The sequence below is a fragment of the Cryptosporidium bovis genome, assembly GCF_009768925.1.
Source record: "Cryptosporidium bovis isolate 45015 chromosome Unknown contig_21, whole genome shotgun sequence".
NCBI classification, from domain to species: domain Eukaryota; phylum Apicomplexa; class Conoidasida; order Eucoccidiorida; family Cryptosporidiidae; genus Cryptosporidium; species Cryptosporidium bovis.
In genome coordinates, this window is record NW_027125023.1 from 326,418 (window position 1) to 345,463 (window position 19,046).

Below are 19,046 nucleotides of genomic sequence, written 5' to 3' on the forward strand. Positions count from 1 at the left end.
TTTATAGTTTGAAAAAAGAATAATGAAAATAGAAGATGAGACAAATACCTTAAAAAATTCTGAAATTTTTGAAAAAACTAAGAGTTTGTCTTATATTATAGAGAATGATGAGGACTATGGTTCCAAACTAACTGAACTACTTTCTCATAATTCAAAAGGAGTACCTGTGCTAAGTATAAGTAAAATAGGCCTATCAAACAGTATAAATACTGTTGATAATAAGGAGATAGAGTCTCTAATCGATGTATTGTTTTCTAATTCTGAAGTAATCAACGCCTCTGAAGTTAAATTTGATCATTACTCCGACTCTGATGATTTTTTTGACGAGTACAATAGTAATCGAGAGAGTATAAGTGAAACTAAAAGTGAAGAGGATCAAATAAACAATTACATTGCAGTTCCGGAAGAGAAAAATGACTCCTTAATCAGTTCAAATAAATTAAGCTCATACTTTGAAAATATGTACGGTGAGTGTGATAAAGTAATAGATGATGGATTGGAATTTGACATTGAACAAAAAGAAGTGGAACTAACTGAAGCTGAATATGCTTGTGGGGGTGAGGAGTTTTTAATAGATAAACTAGACTCAGACTCGATAAACGAATGTTTTGAACAAAATGAGCTTAAGCATGAGAAAGAAGAACTGTCATGTGAGAATAGTGAAAAATATATGCGAAATACTGTTGAGACAGTAAGTATTGAACAAGCATCTGAAAATGAGGCAAGTAATGCCTATTACAAGGATTCCGACAAATTGGATTTTGATGGTATAGATGTCAATAATCTTGCAATGAGTGGAAAAGCTGTGAATGAAGAGTTAAAAGAAGACGAATTACACGGAGTAAATTTAGGTCAAGACCGTTATTGGGACCACTTTAACTCGAATATAGGCATTGAAGCAAAAGCTGATCGAAGACAAGGGATGTCTTTGACGGAGACATTTAATTTAGATAACGCTGAAAGTCAAGATAACATTATAAAGTGGAAGCTTAAAATATCGAATTTAATGAGAACTGATAATGAATATAACAAATTTAGCAATAATAGAAGCAGCTACATGGAAGAAGCGAACATCAAAAGTAACACTTATTTTTATGGTACTAGCCATCATACAAGTACAGAGGATGAAATTCAAACTAATAACTATGATGGAGGTCTATCTGCTTTAATGGCAACCTCAAAAAAGGATTTAAAGAGCGATGTTATAAGTGAAATAGAAAATGAGCTTAAGAACTGTAGATTATCTTTGGATATCAATTCAAATAGAGCAAAAAACTACATTGGTATTGGCTCAAGCGATCTGAATCTTGCACTTGACGATCTGTTTATGGATTGCAGCGAATACACTACCAAATATGATTCGGAAACCAGCATTTTTAATGACAACAAACACTATTTAACTAGTTCTCCGATAAACAAAAGCAATATCGAGAAAAATAATGAAGACAAAAATACAAGTTCTGATCTAAAGAATTCAATTCTGTCTTCTACTTTAAATGTTAGCAAAATGAACGAATGTGAAAGTACTGTTGATAATAATAGTTCATCCACATTAAATGTTAAATTGTACCCACGCAATAAAATTGAAAAAAATACCGAAATTGATTTTTCTGAAACACTGAATTTAACCCACTACTCGGTCGGAAGTGGGGATTTTTGTCTTGAAAACACTTTAAGGCTAAACAGCAGTGGTGGTAATAATAGACATAAAAACTCTAAATATAATAGAAATGAGGATTTGGAGGAGGCGGAATCAGCTAACACAAAAATTAGAGGTTTGGGTAACAGTAACGCAGTGTCATTCCAGCCAGCAACACCTGATCCCAATGACATTGTTGTGGCTATAAAACTTTTAGCATTAGTTAAGGATGTGAAGAAGCAAATAAGTCTAATTAAAAGTAAGAGGTTTGTTTAAAAAGGATCAAAAGCGCGGGCTAAAGTATTGCTTACAATTAACATTACAAGTAATCAGGTTATGTAATTTCTGACTTTCTGTCTAAATGTTGAAATTATTTGCATGATGTGCAGTTACCATGTTGTATTTGAGCTGGACGGTTACATCAACAATAGAATTTTAACGCTATTTTACTTTGAAAGAAAAATCCTGGAATTGTTAACTAAAAAAGTAGGTGAAGGTAATTTGAACAGTAAAATAATAACAAATTTACTGACAAAGGATGAAGACCAGTATTGGATTGAACTGAGAAGCAACACTTCCGAAAATATTGAAGTTTGCCAGAAATCTGAGTTAATTTTTGCCTTTTTCATTAACGTGCCAAAAAGCATTGAATTAATTGATATTTTCAAAGTAAATTATTATAGTGAAAATGAGCATTATGGGAATGACTTTACGGAGAACAACAGAGACTTAATACTGCTTTTTAGAGTAGTATTCAATTCCAAAAAGAAATACAGTCTCAAGACAAGTTTAGTTTCAAATGGTATTTTGGAAGACTTGCGCAAATACATATACAATAATACTATTGAAATTGGAGGCAACGAGACCTTGAATATGGATACCGAAAATGCCATTTTAAGTAAGTATACTGAGGGAAGTAATTCAAGATTAGTGGAGGGGACTACATTCAGTATTCGTTGCAATAAATGTGCCAATTTGATTTCAAAATACATCGACACTTGTGTAGTGGCACCTTTACCTAGTGAAATGTTGATACATGGCTCAGAAGTTTTGGCATGTGACAACTGTTACCCCCTACTCAGTAAAAGTACTGCGGCGAACAACTATAGTTTCTACGCGAGAAACAACTGGATTTGTTTGGGTCAGTACCATATTTCACTTAATTCGGAAAATGTACTTGGGATTGAAAAAGATACGTCTAAAGTTTGCAAAAGTACGAATCATCTTTTTATTAAAGATATGAATGATGTCTATTACGACAGTGACAGAGACTACAACCTTATTAACTGCTCCAATTGTAAAAATATTCTCGGTTGGATGAACAGTACAGATAATAACTACAATATTATGAAATCCAGTGTGCTACTTTTGATTTCGAACAATAACCTAGGTGTAACATTATTTAACAATTATCCATCAATTTCCTCATTGTTATATTACATCGAGAGGTACGTGAGACAACACTCAAACATTATTGTCTTCAATGTGGATAATGAGAAAGAATACATGAACTTATATATCATTAAGAAGAATTGTTTCAAAGTAAAATTCTCAGGTAAAATTAGTAAATATGACGAGCATTTTGATACAGGTTTAAGTGATAATTCCATGAATAATGAAATCCAAAATTCAACCTCGAATATTAGTGGGTCTAGATTTTTCCTCTATAGTAGAATCTTGTTTACTTATAGAGCGAGTGAAAGTGGTAGTGTTGTTTTTAACGAAACTAGTGGCTATGCGAACAATGTCGCTGCCAGTGTGGAATATGAGGGTAAAGCCACCACTAAGAGAAGTGAATCGGCAACCAAAAGCTTCCTCAATAAAACAGAAAATCCGGATGCCAAATCCCATATAGTGTATATTGAGAAAGCAGAGTATGAGTTCCTAAAGGTTCAAGTTGTAAGAAACACACTGTTTCTAAACCACTCCTTCCTTGAAGTCCCGATTTTCTCCGACGACTTGGCATTTAATTAGATAATAGACCAAATAAACCGGATAACTTAACAGAAGATTAATTGTTATATTTAGGCACTAAGTTCAATTCATCGGTACAATTCTATTTAAAACAATAATAGCAACGCCATTTCTAGTTAATATTACAACCTATTTACTTGTAGACCAACGCATCGTCCATTAGTGTTACTTTCACCATTTTCACCACTTTTATTTATGTTCAAAAAGCTCATGAATCAAAATTATTTGAGAATTACCTAGTTTACATTGCCGTCTTCTATGCAATCAAATTAGGTTGTAAACCTAGAACTAGATAAACGACAAAGAGAGCGGGCCAGGTTGAAACAATAACAAGGGCATGTTCCTAAGTGATACATAAAGTGGAAGGAAAAGCAGTCTAAATTGAGTTGTTTTTTGTTTGAATCAAAATTCCGATTATTATGGCATATTTAATGTCTTACTTTGGGCCTCTGTCCAAGCCTTTGCAATAGTTCTTTTCATTTCATCATCACCTTCCTCATACATTCTTCTCATTAAGTTTTGGATTCCGGACATTGGGTTCTCCATTGAAGAAGGATCAAGTCCCATTCCCCCTAATCCACCAGGCGAAGCGAATCCGCCACCCATATCATTTCCAATATTATCAGACTTCGATGACTTTTTCAGTGGACTATCTTTGTATGACAATCTTGGCCACTTCACACTGGAGTTAGCTTTTTTCAATGTTATTATAACCATGTCTTTCTTGACTTTGTGACTGCATTCCTTAGAAGTAATTTCGTCGTGAAGTTTAACAGTAAATATGTAGAATTTGTTGTCGAAATTTTTGACCAACAACTCAATGTTATCTTTACCAAATTTTAATTCCAAACAGTCTGGTTTACTCTGAATTCCAAGCAATTCTATATATATCTTAACATTTTTCTCCGTTTGATCCCAGCTATACTTTGTAATAGGTGTGTAGGCCTCAATTGGAATTGTGTCATTTGCAGCAGTGTTATTATTGCTTCCGGAACTATGAGTTATTTTTCTATCTGAATGATCCATTTCATCGTAACTACTCTGCAAACCAGTGTTAGTAGTGTTGTTCAAAATGTTTGCACTGTTACTTCCGGTATTCTCAAAGTTTCTCCTGCCACTGTCAGATATTGACATATTTCTCTGTTTTTCCTCAAGTAACCTAATCTGGTTACTCAAAATCATTTTAACGCCATCCCTCTTACACTGACTCTTTAAAGTCTTCAATTCATTTAAATCTCCCTGGATAATACTTATGTTACTCATCCTTTATCTAATTCAAATCAATGCCAACAGAATAGATTTTCTTGTTTTGTCACCCAGTGTAACAAGAAACCACGAACCTATCGATAAAATGCTACCCACTGCGTACTGTTTGTCCTAACAAATTCTCCAGTACCAAGTTACTTTTTTTCAATACCTTATTCTCTTCTGAGACGGAATAATAACCTGTATATTTTGTCTCTATTGTTTGGCGCCAACTATTCTTTTTCTTGCTTATCAACAGGTTGATTTGCTGGTAGCTCAAAATGGGCGGTAGCCTAGAGTATAAAATTTGGTTGATCTAAACAAAAAGTGTGCATAGTTAAGAATAAGTATCTAATCGTTTTTTTAGATCTATTCCGTATTTTACATTTTAATCCATCACACTTCTAGTATAAATAGAATCGAGACCGAAGACAATATGTAGATGAGGCTGTTGCTATTTCAGCAACCAATTGACGTGAATAATTAATTTTAATCATGAGACTTTATTTTTTTTATAGGAAACCTTGTTAAGTCTTTATTTCAAACACAGTAAGAACTCGTTTAAATGACAAATATTGACTTTTTATTTTTTGTTCGATGTTTTACATCATTAGAAAACCACCAAGGTATATATATTTGTTTCTTCATATACACTAAAGTGTAGATTTAATCAACTAAAGTATGCCTTTATGTACTCATTAAAAGTGAAATGATCTTCCAGCATAAAAGCCATTTGCTTATTGACCTATTTCACATATAATTGACGTGACTAATTGGATTTAAAAGACACACACTTTAGGATGTAAATGTATATAGTAAACAAAGAGCATAATAGTTAAAATAGTGAGTGATAATTAATAACATAATAAATAAGAAAGTGGTTAAAGAAATTACAATTAGAGAGAGAAAGATGATATATTAATTTCTTCTTAAATACTGTTTAGTATAGTAAGATAGTTTCTAATGATATTCTCATTTGTCTCTAAAGGTTTATTTTTAGTAATATTTGATTCTATACTATTGTCAACTGGGTTTTCTAAGACCGGTATTTTGACGATTTCCCAAGATGGATCAGTAATCCAGTTGTTCTTCTCAATTATCTCCTTAATTTCAGTAGAATCCTTTGAGAAGTTAACTGACTCACTTAAAACCTGAATACTTATGCAACTATGGGAACAACCAATACTTTGAACAATGATATCACGTACAGAATTATAAAAATTGTCTATTCTTTCAACTTTGCTCCTTAAAGTACTATTATTTTTCAAGAGAGTCCACATATCAGAAAATCTACAACTTGTAAGAAGCTCGTTAAATTGAATTATTTCTTTAATTGGAGGCTCGTTTTGTACTGGAAGTGAAATCTGATAAGTGCATGCCATAAAGTCTGGCGAAATTGGACCTCTTATCATTGAAAGTAATAGAATATCTTGAACAATTTCTAAATCGACTCTATTTGGATGAATCGTATATAGGAGTAAGACTGCCAGGTTATTTACTAGACTGTATTGTCCTTTATTTACCTGGTCTCTAACGCAATTTTCGTACTTTTCCAAGAAGCATATGTCATATCTGGACGCGGAATTCAGTAATTTTTGAATCTCTGAATCTATTTCGGTCATTCTTTTAATAATTTATTAATAACCCTATATATCTGTACACTAACTGTGTATTTTTCTATGTTTCCAGTACACGCCCTACTATTCTTGTGGTAAAGCAGAACTTCTTTTAATGAACAAACAAGTTGTTTTGTCCCTTCGGTCTTGAAATATAAATTGAACTTGAAATCAAACAGTTATAAAAGCTCGTTATTATTGTCAATTTGATGCTACTTATTGCTGCTATACAGAATAAAACCCTCTCTTTAAGCAATATTAAGCATTAATGTGCTATTCTTATTTTCCTCGTCTAATAATGAAATCATTCACTGTTTCACAAAAACTAGGCACTGGCGGCGGTATACAAAACTCTAACGTACCGCCTCCACTAGTCATAATGAACATTTTATTTCAATATCTACATTGATTAAAAGGTGAAAATTTCACATTGCTTACATTATAGAAAGTTAACGGACTTAAAACAAAATATCTATTAATTAAAAAAACTTAAAGAAAACAAAATAAAAAGTGTATCTAATCTATACTATTTTAACCAATTCCCACAACGGCAAGAATAAAAACTGATCACTAAGATGCAACCCACAAATATATATGTATATCAATACGCCTCTACTCCCACTTATCTTAATGGGTAAATTGTCTGTGTAACATTTTTGCCCAAGATTATATTTTTTATTTTAAAAAAATAATTCTAAACAATGTATTGTCTTTTATATAACCTGTTTATTTCACAAATAAATAATGCATGGCGCCTCTTGGTAATATTGAGGGCAATGGCGGGAAATTTATATAGACTTACATGAATTACAGGATAGAAATTTTTCCAATAAATTGAGTTTATGATACTAAAGTGAAGCGAATTGGTAAATTAGGTATTTTTGAGGTGAATTTTGAATATTTTTTTGGGAAAATAGCAACTTTATGTACAGTGGCTTATATTTACCTCTAAAGTAACAGTTTGAGTTATCATTGGATTTACTCACTTGTATTATTTGAATAAATCATATCAGTTAAATTGCTAAAGGAGACAAACACTGCCTTTTGTGCCTTAATAATTTGGGAATCGAGTGAAAGAGTATAATAATGCAGACATCATATTATCAAGATTGTGAAAATGATGATTTGGATGGTTTAGAAGGGCAGTATGGGGAATATTCATTAAACTTGAGAATGGGTTTTATTAGAAGGGTTTATGGCTTGATTTTATTTCAAATCCTTGTAGACATTGCTTTGACATCCATATTTATCTATTACAAACCTCAAATATTCTCATTCTTATTGGAAAATAAGCTGTTGCTTTCTGCACCATTAACTATAATGTTTTTAACTATGATTTTGCACTTTATTTCGTACTTCGTTCCAAGTTTATTAACGAGTTATCCAGCAAATATGATATTTTTCATGGCAGTAACAATATTTGAGGCATTTACTATTGCATTCTTCTGCTTCCTTGTGAACCAGAGATACATACTATTGGCGCTGGTGATTACTTCTGTATCGGTTATTGGTCTTACAATATTTGCATTCCAAACAAAGCATGATTTTACATCATACTACATGTACATTTTCTATGGTATTATTGCCCTCTTTGTATTTTCATTAATCTACCTTTTCTTCCCGACTTCAAGGATAGTCGAACTTATTATATCACCTATTGGTGCTATATTCTTCTCATTTTCTCTTGTTTCGACGACACAGTCTGTAATAGGTGATAAAAAGAATGTTTTCTATGAAGATAGCTATGTCTCAGCAGCATTGACAATACATAGCCAAATTATCAATATCTTTATTTATGTACTTAGATTTATAATGGCAATAAATCAAGATACTAGATGAATAATTCCGTGATATTTTAGAGATTTAACAATTATATTAAAATAATTTGTAGCTAAAACATATAGTACTACTTATATATAGAGTTTTCCACATTTCATCAGCGAGATTTTGGTTGTTTTTGCTTAAGTATAAAGAAACCACCACTTAATTGGATGTCTAAGCCATCCCGGTATTTTGATTATTTTTTTGTAGATAAATAAGATTAGGTGTACTTTTAGAGAGGCTTGAGTTAGTGGAAGCTGACATGTGGGGACACTAATTCTAGAGGTGGCGTTAAAATCAAATTGTTTTACCTAGAGAGGGGGAGGGTCACACCATAAAATTTGAAGAATTACAGTAAAGAAAATATTATATTGAATTATTCATTTTACTCATTTTCCCACTTGTTACAGCTTTTTTGTTTTCTTTTCTAGTTGCATTTAGGACAAAAAATTTTACTCTGGCGCCATAGAACTAACGTTGTGTGTTACCGCCATTATTACCAAGCCATCTTTTCTCGCTGTGAAAGAGTTCTACTTATTTCCTTAATACTAGCCGAAGATTCGGATAGGATTTGTGATTTAAAGAGCCTCAATTAATTGATTTATTTTGAGCTCTTTAAAGGTAGTATATTAGTTTTAGTCCCTATATATTAGGTCTTTCAGAAGTTTTTTTCTGTACTCTTTCAGTCGATATTACTTACTGTGGAAACTACCAGTAAATTTGTACTTTTTAACCTTTTCTACAAAGGAATAAGTATTAAGGCAGATAAACAAAACTAGATTAAAAGAGTCTTTTTAAATTAAAATGATAAATGAGTGAACTTGAAGTATATAACACAAATACAGCCGTTGATGGCGATTCTGGAACAGTTATTACAACTAATGTAAGTTTAAATGTCAGTGATTTATCTAAATGAATTATGTTTAACTTTAATTAATCCACTCGTTGTTTTTTAATAAAGGATGGAGAGGTACCACTTTGGGCAATTGTTACTACGGCAGTTTTATCATCACTAGTGGTCTGTGCTTTGATTGCATTTGTTATAATTTATTTTAGGGAGAGGGAAAGAACAAAAACAAGGGAGAGAATTGAAAGACAATTTAGAATAGCAGAATCAAAAAAGTTGAAAAGGTATTTACAGGTGTTGAGAGAAAGAATGATGACTAGAAACCATAACACACAGCAAAATGTTAATCCCAATCAAGTTTTATCCGCAAATTCTGGGTATATAGGTAATCCCACAATGGTCTACCCACCCTCCCCACCTCCACTATTTCCTCAAGCTCCACCACCTCCTCCGGGGCACGGATATCCGGTCCCTCCTCAAGGTCAAATTAAACAACCTCTATATAATAATCCTCAAGGGCTAGCATTCCCTCCCATTATTCCCACTCAAGGTCAACAAACTCGTTATATGGCGCAAAATCCACTTCCAGTTCAATCAAACCTAAATTTACAGACTAATAATCATATGGATAGCAATATTAAATATGGAACAATGTCCTTAAATATTAATGATCCATCTCTGATTCCGGAAGGACCACCTCCCATTCCTCCACCAGGTTTTGTAACTGTTCCTATTGTATTATCTTCACAGAACGAATAACAGTGGAACAAGTTTGTTTCGGGTTCTGCTTTTTATTAGTTTGTGCGTAAAGTTATATTAAGTTATTCTCATATATACCGTTCTCATATTAATCAAGTTTTTTGTGCTTTAATATTTATTAGATTTGATGTCATGGAGTGTCTGTACCCACTTCCAAGCGACTCCCCATCTTGTTGTTTCTAGTGAATATATAGGAGTATAAGTATGCGATTAATTTGTGGGTTAATATATTATTCTAATTTGTCCACATGCAAATTTGTCAGAATTTGAATATTCAATACCGATATATTGTTACTAATGGCGGCAAAAATATTACAGAAAAGGTCAAAATGTGCATGCAACAGCAAAAAATAGTGAAGATTTGTCATTTGGCATTTTTTTCCTAAAATAACACATAATATGATAATTTAAGCCTCTAAGGTGCACTGGCTTGGAGGCTTATTGTCAGTTTTTTGTTAAATTTGTATTCAATTAAAACTTGTTTTAGTGGGATAAAGTATAATTAAACCAGCTTTATTAAAAAAGAAAAAATTAAACAATTAAAGGTTTGAACTTGTATGTGAATGACTCAGTTAAAAATTTATATCTTAATTAATTGACAATTGAAATATTTAAGTTCTAACTTAAGAATTAAATATATCCATAAAGGTAGAAAGCCAAGCACTAATTAAAATAACTTTGGTGTAAAATAGGTGACTATATTCTCAAAAGCAAATATTGAAAGGGCGGAGAATAATTGTTTTAACTTGTTCAAAGAAATTAAATAAACTATAATTGTTGCAAAAGGTAATTAACTATAACACAATCGTATTATGAATATATCTAAAAGGACTAAGAAGGCACAAAAAGAAGATAGATATAGAAATAGTGATAACATAGGAAACAACGGTAAATTAAACAAAACTAATGATCTCAAAAAGCCTATAATAGGTAACAATGAGATACAAAAAAGTAATAATATAAATAAGCTGTTTGAGTGGAGAAATAATTATAATAAAAAATTAATAGAATGTGGATTGAATATTGTATGTAGAGTAATTGTGCTTGATTGGTTAATAGGTGTTCACAGGAAATTTCAATTTAGACCGGCAACTATTCACATTGGAATAGCACTATTTGATAGGTTTATAGAGAAAAATAGCAATTGTAAGCTCATTAACTGCGATAATTTGCAATTAGTGGGAGCAACTTGTTTGCATATAGCATCAAAATATGAGGATATAAATCCAGCAGTTTTGCTTGATTATTGTATAATGAGTAACTCTGAATTTAAACCAAGTGATATGATAAATATGGAAGCAGAAATACTAAATACATTGCAATTCAAAATATCTGATGAAAAAACGATTGCTGATTATTTGGATCCGTTTTTCAATGATGAATTCATAAGAAAAGCAGATAAAAAGAAACTTCCAAAATATTTTTATTCAAGTGCAATGTATATTTCAGAATTAACATTACTACATCAAACTATTACATTCGTAAATCCTAAACTACTTTCCGCCTCAATATTGATATTATTGTGTATAATATTTGAAAAAGAGGAGAAAAGTAATGAAAATTTAGATGTGTTAAAGGAATTCAAATGCAAAGTAAAAAAATATTCAAAAATTAATTACTTAGTTGATGATGTTAAATTAATTATCAAGTACTTGATTGGAATTTTAAATGAACAATTTTTTTTAGAAAGAAAATACATAACTAATAATGAAAAATTAATTGAACTTAATTCAGAGGAGTTGTCATTTATTTATTTGAAGGATCTAACAAATAAATGGAGAAACTCTTATAGTTATTTATGTAATAGCTTTATTAATATAAAGTCATGATAAATTAGTAGTTCTTTTCAAAAGAAAAAAACCAAATAATTAGTGATCAAAATTAAGAATTTAGTATCAATTCTAACTTTTTTCTACAAATAAAGAGTAATTCATTGTTTTAAGATCACTTACTTTTGCATATAATGATAATGAACAATGATTATTTGTCATAATATTTATTGTCCTGGGCTACTTAAATACTGATTAATATTGGCGGAAAGAATAAAGGTAAATAATTACTTATTTGGAGTTTCATGGAAAACTGGTAAATTGTGATATAAATTGTATAGAAAAAGAAATAATAATCTTTTAACTATTAGAGAAAGTTCAGAAATACAAAGTATTCTAATGGGAATATTGTGTAATAGAGCGTCGCGATAAAAGGAAATTAGCAATATAATATTAATTATTTTTTAAAAAAATAATAAAAATAGTTTAAAATCGAATGATTTAGATGAAAATAGAAAAAGTAGATAATATTAAAGCCCCTGGAGACGGAATCCTTTCAGTTTCGTTTCAACCACATCCAATAGATCACAAATGGAATTTTGAAAGGATATCAATATGTGGTGAAAAGGGGGTTTCAATATGGTCATTTGATTATAATGGCAATCATCGCAAACTATCCTTTATTGAGAGCATTACAAATTCAATAATTAAATTGTGTAGATGGAGCAGCGATGGGAAATATTTAGCAGTAGTAGATATGGAGCAAGTATCAATATACTATAAAAATGATGAAAATACATGTTATAGCAGTAATAATTTCAAGAGTTATAACTCAAGAAACGATGATGAAACAGTGATATCAGATGATAAATCGGAGCAACCACTAGAGAACTGGGCAATATATACCTCCTTTCCAAGTAGTGATATAAATGAATGTACAGATATATGTTGGCTTAAAGGGTCTAAAATACTTATAAATGGGACTGTTTCTGGAAACTTATTAGTTTATAATATAGAAGAAAAGTGTCAATCTTGTAATCTTTTTGTAAAAGATATTATTGAAATGGGATTGAAAAATAGAAACATTAAACAAAATGTTCACGAAGTAGGTCATGTATCTGGTTTAAATACAGACAATAGAGGATTATTTTTAGCATGTCAAATGAGTAACAAGAGACTGTATATATTCGAGATAATGTATAATTACAAGGAAAATGATAAAAAGAATTTTTCTAAAAGAAACTGTATACAATTATCATACTTATTAGAAGAGGACAGATTAATATCAAATTCACCGTGTATTTTTACATTTATAAGAAGACCTATATTTGATCCAGTAACATGTTTAATTGGTTGTCCATATGGTGAAGTTAGAACTTCTTATTTCTCATGTTTATACCCATTTAGAGATGTATCTGATAGTTATCCATTTGGATGGATGAAATTAAAAAAAAATTCAAATAATAATTCTGATAAAATGGAAGATGTATGGAGCCTAAATAGTATAAGTAATATATCATCAATTAATGGTAAATTGGAATTTCCAGAAGCTTATAGACTAAGAGGTCATCAAAGAAGAATAAGATTATTTGAATTTTCATCAACAATTATAACGGGAAATGATGAATTGTTTACTTTTTGTGCACAAAGTTCACAAGATGGATCAGTTAGTTTCTGGAAGGTGATATATGACTTAAGTAATGTCGACAAAATTAAGTCAATTGAATGTTTTTTGGTTTTATCCAATTTTATGGATGAACAAGCGAGTGTAACTGGCATATCATTTAATAATATGAATAATACAATATTAATAGGTTCAGATGACAATAAATTAACATTAATTAACTTTGAATTTGATGAGTTTTCATTATTAAAATCATCAATAATAAATTCTTCAAATATATATGACTCTAATTGGAACGTTTGGAACTATGATTACATACCAGAAAAACCTTCAGTAGACATATTAAATAGTACAATTAATCAGAACGACATTCAAGATAATACACAAAAGGTAAAAGTACCGATAATAACAGTAAATGAAATAATAAAACATCAAGAAAGAACAGAGGAATCAAAAATTACAAGTAAAGGTACAAAAATAAGGAGAATACAACCAATAAATTTATCATTGATACAAAAAAATGAAGATACTTCCTCAACAATACATAATAATGGTAATGTGGAAAATGAAGTTAATAAAAGTAATGAAGATGATATTGATATTGTTAAGACGACTAATTACGGTCTGAAAATAACAAATAATGATGATAAAAGAAATGGTATTAGTGAAGATGTACTTTCAAATATTGATGAAAACACTAAAATTAATAGTAATATCGATTCTTCTGAAATACAAATAAACAATAGTGTAAATGCGAATAATAAATACAAGGAAAATAATTCAAATAACGATTTAAACACAAATAATAACACAGGAACTTGCAAGGATTCATTAAAGTTATTGGAAAAATCAAGCGATGAAAGTAACAATAACGACATTAATGTTGATTTCTATTTAGGTTTATTTATGAGAGAATGGGTAAATAATATAAAGTATCCAAAAAGGTTGTCTGTAAATTTCGATACTATAATAGATGAAAAAACATATAAGATGTGTATATTTGTTGATAACAGAAAAGTTTTAGAAAACATAAATAAAAGCAGAGAAATAAAGACAGAAATTATATGTGTCAAACAAGAAAAAAACAATAATGATGATACTTTAGATAACATAAAAAAAGATGTACAGTGGTTTAAACCGATAAGTAATAACAATATTGTCACAAATTTAATAAGAATAAGGGATATATTACTAATTTTTTATTCGAACTATGTTGATAAAAACAATAGCTTATTTATTAATACAAATATAGATATATTAAATGCCAAGACTGGAACAAATATAATTACAGGAATAACGATACCATATGTATTAAAATTAACATTATGTAGTAGCTTAGATATGATATTGTTGGTGACAATAAATGGCAAGTTAAAATTACTTGAATTACCATCGACAACAACATGTAATTATAAAAGTGTTCAAATAAACATTGATTGGATACTGGATGCAGATTGGTCATATTTAAATAATTCCAAATTGAGCAGAGTTGATTTGTTTTCACATAAAAATAGAAATATTGATGTGTTTCGAAAAAACACTAGTAGCGACATTATTAAAAGACCAACTATTGTATTGTATTATGATGATGGAAAAGTATTTACATACTCATTCAGTTTGTCAAATTTTATTAGAATAGACGATTTACAATATTATAAATCAGATTATTGGTCGATGATTTTTCAAAAAACAGCATTGGAATATACAAAAAATGGTGATAAAAGATTCTCAATAATTGAAGATTTATCGGTATCAGCTTCTGATGAATATGACGAATATGAAAGTGAAGTTTGTAATATAACTACTGACATAAATGAAGATAAAAATGATGACATGGACACAAATCAATATGAATGCGATGAAAAGATAAAAAAACAAGATTATTTTTCTCATAATTCCTTTTTACTAAGGGAGATACAAAAAACCTCACGCTTTGTGCACTTAGGTAGCCAAATAAGAAAAGATCCTCATGAAAAAATATTTACATTGTTTGGTCATATAATAGGAAAATTATTAAGTACCGAAAAAACATGTCCAAATGAGAGTGAACATATAGATGACGCATATGAAATACATAAAAGAAGAAGTATTATGTGTACAAGAATGCATATCGAACACCAAATGACATCATCACTCGTAGTGAAATCTAGAAATGAGTTCAAATATTGGTTTAAGGTATACTTAAAACACACACTTGAATCCTTTGAATACGATTTATTAAAAGAAATAGTAAATCACTGTATTGAAATGATTAAAGAAAGTATCTTAGCAAGTCCCTGTAGTAAATATATTAAAAATACACTTGCAATACCTGTATGGCACAATTACAGTATGCTCGAAATATTAGATTTGGATCCAATACAGTTGCTATTAAATGACGTAATCCCATTTATAGATGAATATATAAATATTTTAGAAACTCCTGAAGATATATCAAACTTAACGAAATTGTATGATGATAAAGTAAACACTATTGAAAATATTAGACAATACAGGAGCGAATTAGTTGGCATTAAAGCTGAAATATCGTCTAGAATCAAAAAAATAACTGAAGAGTACGAAGAAAACAAGTCCCTGAAGTTAAATTGTTATAACACACAAAGCAACTATTCGTCTCAAAGTTCGAATACAAATAACAATAACAGCAACGACTATCATTCAAGATTGGATTTTTTAAATTCTATTTTTTAATAATTTTTATATAGCGCTCAGAGACAAGTAAATATTAGACCCAAAGTGTTACCGCCTTTAAATTATCATTAGTTACTGACAATTTGACAAAATTAAATGTAACACAAACGGTAATGAAAAACAACTAAAACTGGGATAAAAAAGTGGCAAGTAAATATAAACAGTACTAATATTGATTATTAGAGTTAGTGTAAATGTTGTTATTTAAATTATAATAACATTAATAAAATTAATCAGAGGGTAAATATTTATTAGATTTATTTAGACTAAGCAACTATTATATGCGTTGATTTATTTGTTTGTTTTTTTGTAAATAATAATCAAGTAATAAATAAATCTTAAGGAAAGTATTTAAATTTGATACTGGTGTATTGGTTTTTTGATTACTAAATATTTGTATTTGTACACTTTATGTATGTGTATACAGCAAAGCATAATAAGAATTTAACTAGTACTTTCAACAAGCATTACTTTACTCGAGAGAATATTCCTTATTGAATAATTACAAGTATATAGGCAAATTTGAATTAAGTGAATAAGTCATACAATCATATATAGCGAAGATGCCTAGTTACTATAGTTTGAAACTATGTATAATAGCTTTGAGCGTGCCCCTGTTGTTTGGTATGAACATTTCTATACTAAACTTTACTGATCCATATATAATATTGGATTATGGATTATGTGGAAATAAAGGTTCGTTTATAGAAAGAACGAGTTGTGAGGCAGGATCATATGCAATGTACAGAGTCACATTGTCCTTCTTTTCAGCGTCGTTATTGGCTTCATTTACATTAAAACATCTGATTAATAAGAGCCGAGTATTCGGTTTGAAAATGGCACTATTTCCTTATTTGATAGGTGGCATTGTAACGGCCTTGGCACCAAACTTTAAGGTATTTTGCATAGGAAGATTCATAAGCGGTTTTCCACTTGGCATCTCAACTGCAGCAGTTGTGTTCATTTCGGAAATGTCACCTAAAGACAGGAGAGGTTTGTATTCAACGCTTTATGGTATATGTATCCCTGCTGGACAAACTATAATATACGCGACGGGATTGTACCTTCCTCCAATGACAAAACTGGTGGAGTCTGACTTACAAAAGTACTTGGTGTACTGCAGAATTACATTTTTGATTCAGTCAATTATCTCGTTTATTGCAATCGTTGGAGTGACTATATTTTGCAGAAATGAAACTCCATGTTTATTAATTTCAGAAGGAAGAACATCTGAGGCGGAACAAGTACTTATGAAAATATATAATGATCGTTCGATTGTAGATACTGAAATGGAGTCTTTGTTGTTAAGTAATCAAAGAATGATTGAGGAAAGCAAGAATAGCGAGAGTGCTTCATTTTCAACACTTTTGAGTAGAAAGTACTTCCTTCCGACGTTTATTTCTGTTGTTATTACTGCCGCTGTTAGTGGAAGTGGTATTGGTATATTTATACAAAAAATGAGTTCACTTATAGGTTCAGCTTCTGGCTTACCTGGCGAAAAGATTATTTACATTATTATTGCAATTTCATCTATAGAAACATTATCGTGTTTCTGTGGTGGTAAGTTAATTGAGCGTTATGGGAGAAGAATTGTGGGTATTGCAGGTACTGCTGTCATTTCAATATCACTGTTATTTTTGGCGTTTTTTACCATATTCAAAGATCATTTCTCGATTTTTGTTGTTCAGGCAGTCCCTATTGTCGTATTTACTACATTTTTGGTTTCATTCCAAGTTGCATTGGCTCCGGTATCTATTGCTTTTGTTCCTGAGGCACTACCTACTAAAGTGCGTTCAACCGGTATGGGAATCTGTGCTTTTGTAAACTGGCTTATTAGTTCTGTTTACATTCCTTTATCTTACATCATTTCTGACTTGACTGTCTACTTTTTATCATCCGCATGTTGTGGTATCGTATCAATATTGTGCTACTTCTATATGAAGGAGACAAAAGGGTGTTCTATCTCCCCATATGAGTTGGAATATTCCTCGGTCAAGACTTCTGAGATTTAAGTGGACTGAATTCTTAAACAAGCTTAAAAGGAATGAACGAATATATACTAAAATTACAAGAAAATGTGGTAATTCTAACAAAGATAGAGTGAAAAGTGTCTATTAATGTGGATGTTATTTCTACAAATATTCTATTTTTAGTGAGGAGAATAGATTAAGTGGATAATAAAACATCAAAAATTCTAAATCTACATCTTTTTTAATTTACTGGTTAAAGTTACACGTACATTTTAATTGTGATATTAGTCCGTCTTTATTTTGTAACATAATATGGGCTATATTTAACTTGGTTTTTTATTGGAGTGAAACAACACAGTTTTTCACTTTCTGTTAGAAATATTTTTTTAATATCGGTATTCAAATTGGTAATCATATGGTCATAGCTTCTCTACCTAGTCAAAAGCTTTAACTGTTTGCATATGTTTTTGTTGGTAATAGTAATAATAGTGATTACATAATTACCTTCTATACTTGATTTGAAATTGCAGTCATCTTACTTATGGGAGCGGTTGTTGGTATTTGGAGACAAGTCAGAACAGCGATTAAGTGGGGATTTTGGACGTGGGATGTGGGAAAACGAAATATGAACAAGTTGGGTTCGAGTCTAAATATGAGACAACTCTCAATTCGCGATTTTCCCAGTTTTAAATTGAAATGAAAAATGAATTGTTTCAAATATACTTTCTTACCTATTACATCTAACATATCTATAATTTCATAACTTAACAATGTTCTCCAGTGAATTATAGTTTCTGCTAGTTTTAGTTCTAGCAATAGCAATATCAATATAAATAGCTCCTCAAAACACCACATATGTTTTTTTCTCTCTTCAGGGTTACTAAAGGAGGGAACTATGTCTACACGAGATTCAGAAACATCCGTTTTTTACTTTCCTCCTTCATTTCGAGTACCGAAATTCTAACTTTTCACATTTGCAGTTACTTGTGCAATGTGAACGTCCACTACTAATTGTATTTGCAGTGGCGTTTATTTCATTTATCTGGGATGTAAGTGGCACGTATTCCTATTTGTCGTTCTTTGGGTGTTTT

The 19,046-nt window shown here is 30.5% G+C and overlaps 9 protein-coding genes across 9 annotated transcripts; 7 read left to right on the plus strand and 2 right to left on the minus strand.

The window, feature by feature from the left end:
* Nucleotides 1-22: 22 nt before the first annotated feature.
* Nucleotides 23-1,915, plus strand: FG379_001291 (uncharacterized protein; the record flags this gene model as incomplete). The annotated part of the gene is made up of 1 exon (XM_067326894.1): nucleotides 23-1,915. One exon carries the CDS (start codon nucleotides 23-25, stop codon nucleotides 1,913-1,915), a length of 1,893 nt encoding a protein of 630 aa, XP_067183800.1.
* A 102-nt stretch (nucleotides 1,916-2,017) lies between these two features.
* On the plus strand, nucleotides 2,018-3,613 carry FG379_001292 (uncharacterized protein; the record flags this gene model as incomplete). Its single annotated transcript, XM_067326895.1, has 1 exon — nucleotides 2,018-3,613. The coding sequence occupies one exon, from the start codon at nucleotides 2,018-2,020 to the stop codon at nucleotides 3,611-3,613; it is 1,596 nt and encodes a 531-aa protein (XP_067183801.1).
* A 417-nt stretch (nucleotides 3,614-4,030) lies between these two features.
* On the minus strand, nucleotides 4,031-4,876 carry FG379_001293 (uncharacterized protein; the record flags this gene model as incomplete). The annotated part of the gene is made up of 1 exon (XM_067326896.1): nucleotides 4,031-4,876. The coding sequence occupies one exon, from the start codon at nucleotides 4,874-4,876 to the stop codon at nucleotides 4,031-4,033; it is 846 nt and encodes a 281-aa protein (XP_067183802.1).
* A 911-nt stretch (nucleotides 4,877-5,787) lies between these two features.
* On the minus strand, nucleotides 5,788-6,480 carry FG379_001294 (uncharacterized protein; the record flags this gene model as incomplete). The annotated part of the gene is made up of 1 exon (XM_067326897.1): nucleotides 5,788-6,480. The coding sequence occupies one exon, from the start codon at nucleotides 6,478-6,480 to the stop codon at nucleotides 5,788-5,790; it is 693 nt and encodes a 230-aa protein (XP_067183803.1).
* A 1,080-nt stretch (nucleotides 6,481-7,560) lies between these two features.
* Nucleotides 7,561-8,313, plus strand: FG379_001296 (Grina-prov protein; the record flags this gene model as incomplete). The annotated part of the gene is made up of 1 exon (XM_067326899.1): nucleotides 7,561-8,313. One exon carries the CDS (start codon nucleotides 7,561-7,563, stop codon nucleotides 8,311-8,313), a length of 753 nt encoding a protein of 250 aa, XP_067183805.1.
* A 793-nt stretch (nucleotides 8,314-9,106) lies between these two features.
* On the plus strand, nucleotides 9,107-9,901 carry FG379_001297 (uncharacterized protein; the record flags this gene model as incomplete). The annotated part of the gene is made up of 2 exons (XM_067326900.1): nucleotides 9,107-9,178; nucleotides 9,257-9,901. 2 exons carry the CDS (start codon nucleotides 9,107-9,109, stop codon nucleotides 9,899-9,901), a joined length of 717 nt encoding a protein of 238 aa, XP_067183806.1.
* Nucleotides 9,902-10,713: 812 nt separating this feature from the next.
* Nucleotides 10,714-11,730, plus strand: FG379_001298 (mitotic cyclin-CYC2; the record flags this gene model as incomplete). Its single annotated transcript, XM_067326901.1, has 1 exon — nucleotides 10,714-11,730. One exon carries the CDS (start codon nucleotides 10,714-10,716, stop codon nucleotides 11,728-11,730), a length of 1,017 nt encoding a protein of 338 aa, XP_067183807.1.
* A 445-nt stretch (nucleotides 11,731-12,175) lies between these two features.
* On the plus strand, nucleotides 12,176-15,985 carry FG379_001299 (uncharacterized protein; the record flags this gene model as incomplete). Its single annotated transcript, XM_067326902.1, has 1 exon — nucleotides 12,176-15,985. The coding sequence occupies one exon, from the start codon at nucleotides 12,176-12,178 to the stop codon at nucleotides 15,983-15,985; it is 3,810 nt and encodes a 1,269-aa protein (XP_067183808.1).
* A 563-nt stretch (nucleotides 15,986-16,548) lies between these two features.
* On the plus strand, nucleotides 16,549-17,997 carry FG379_001300 (uncharacterized protein; the record flags this gene model as incomplete). The annotated part of the gene is made up of 1 exon (XM_067326903.1): nucleotides 16,549-17,997. The coding sequence occupies one exon, from the start codon at nucleotides 16,549-16,551 to the stop codon at nucleotides 17,995-17,997; it is 1,449 nt and encodes a 482-aa protein (XP_067183809.1).
* Between the last annotated feature and the right edge of the window lie 1,049 nt (nucleotides 17,998-19,046).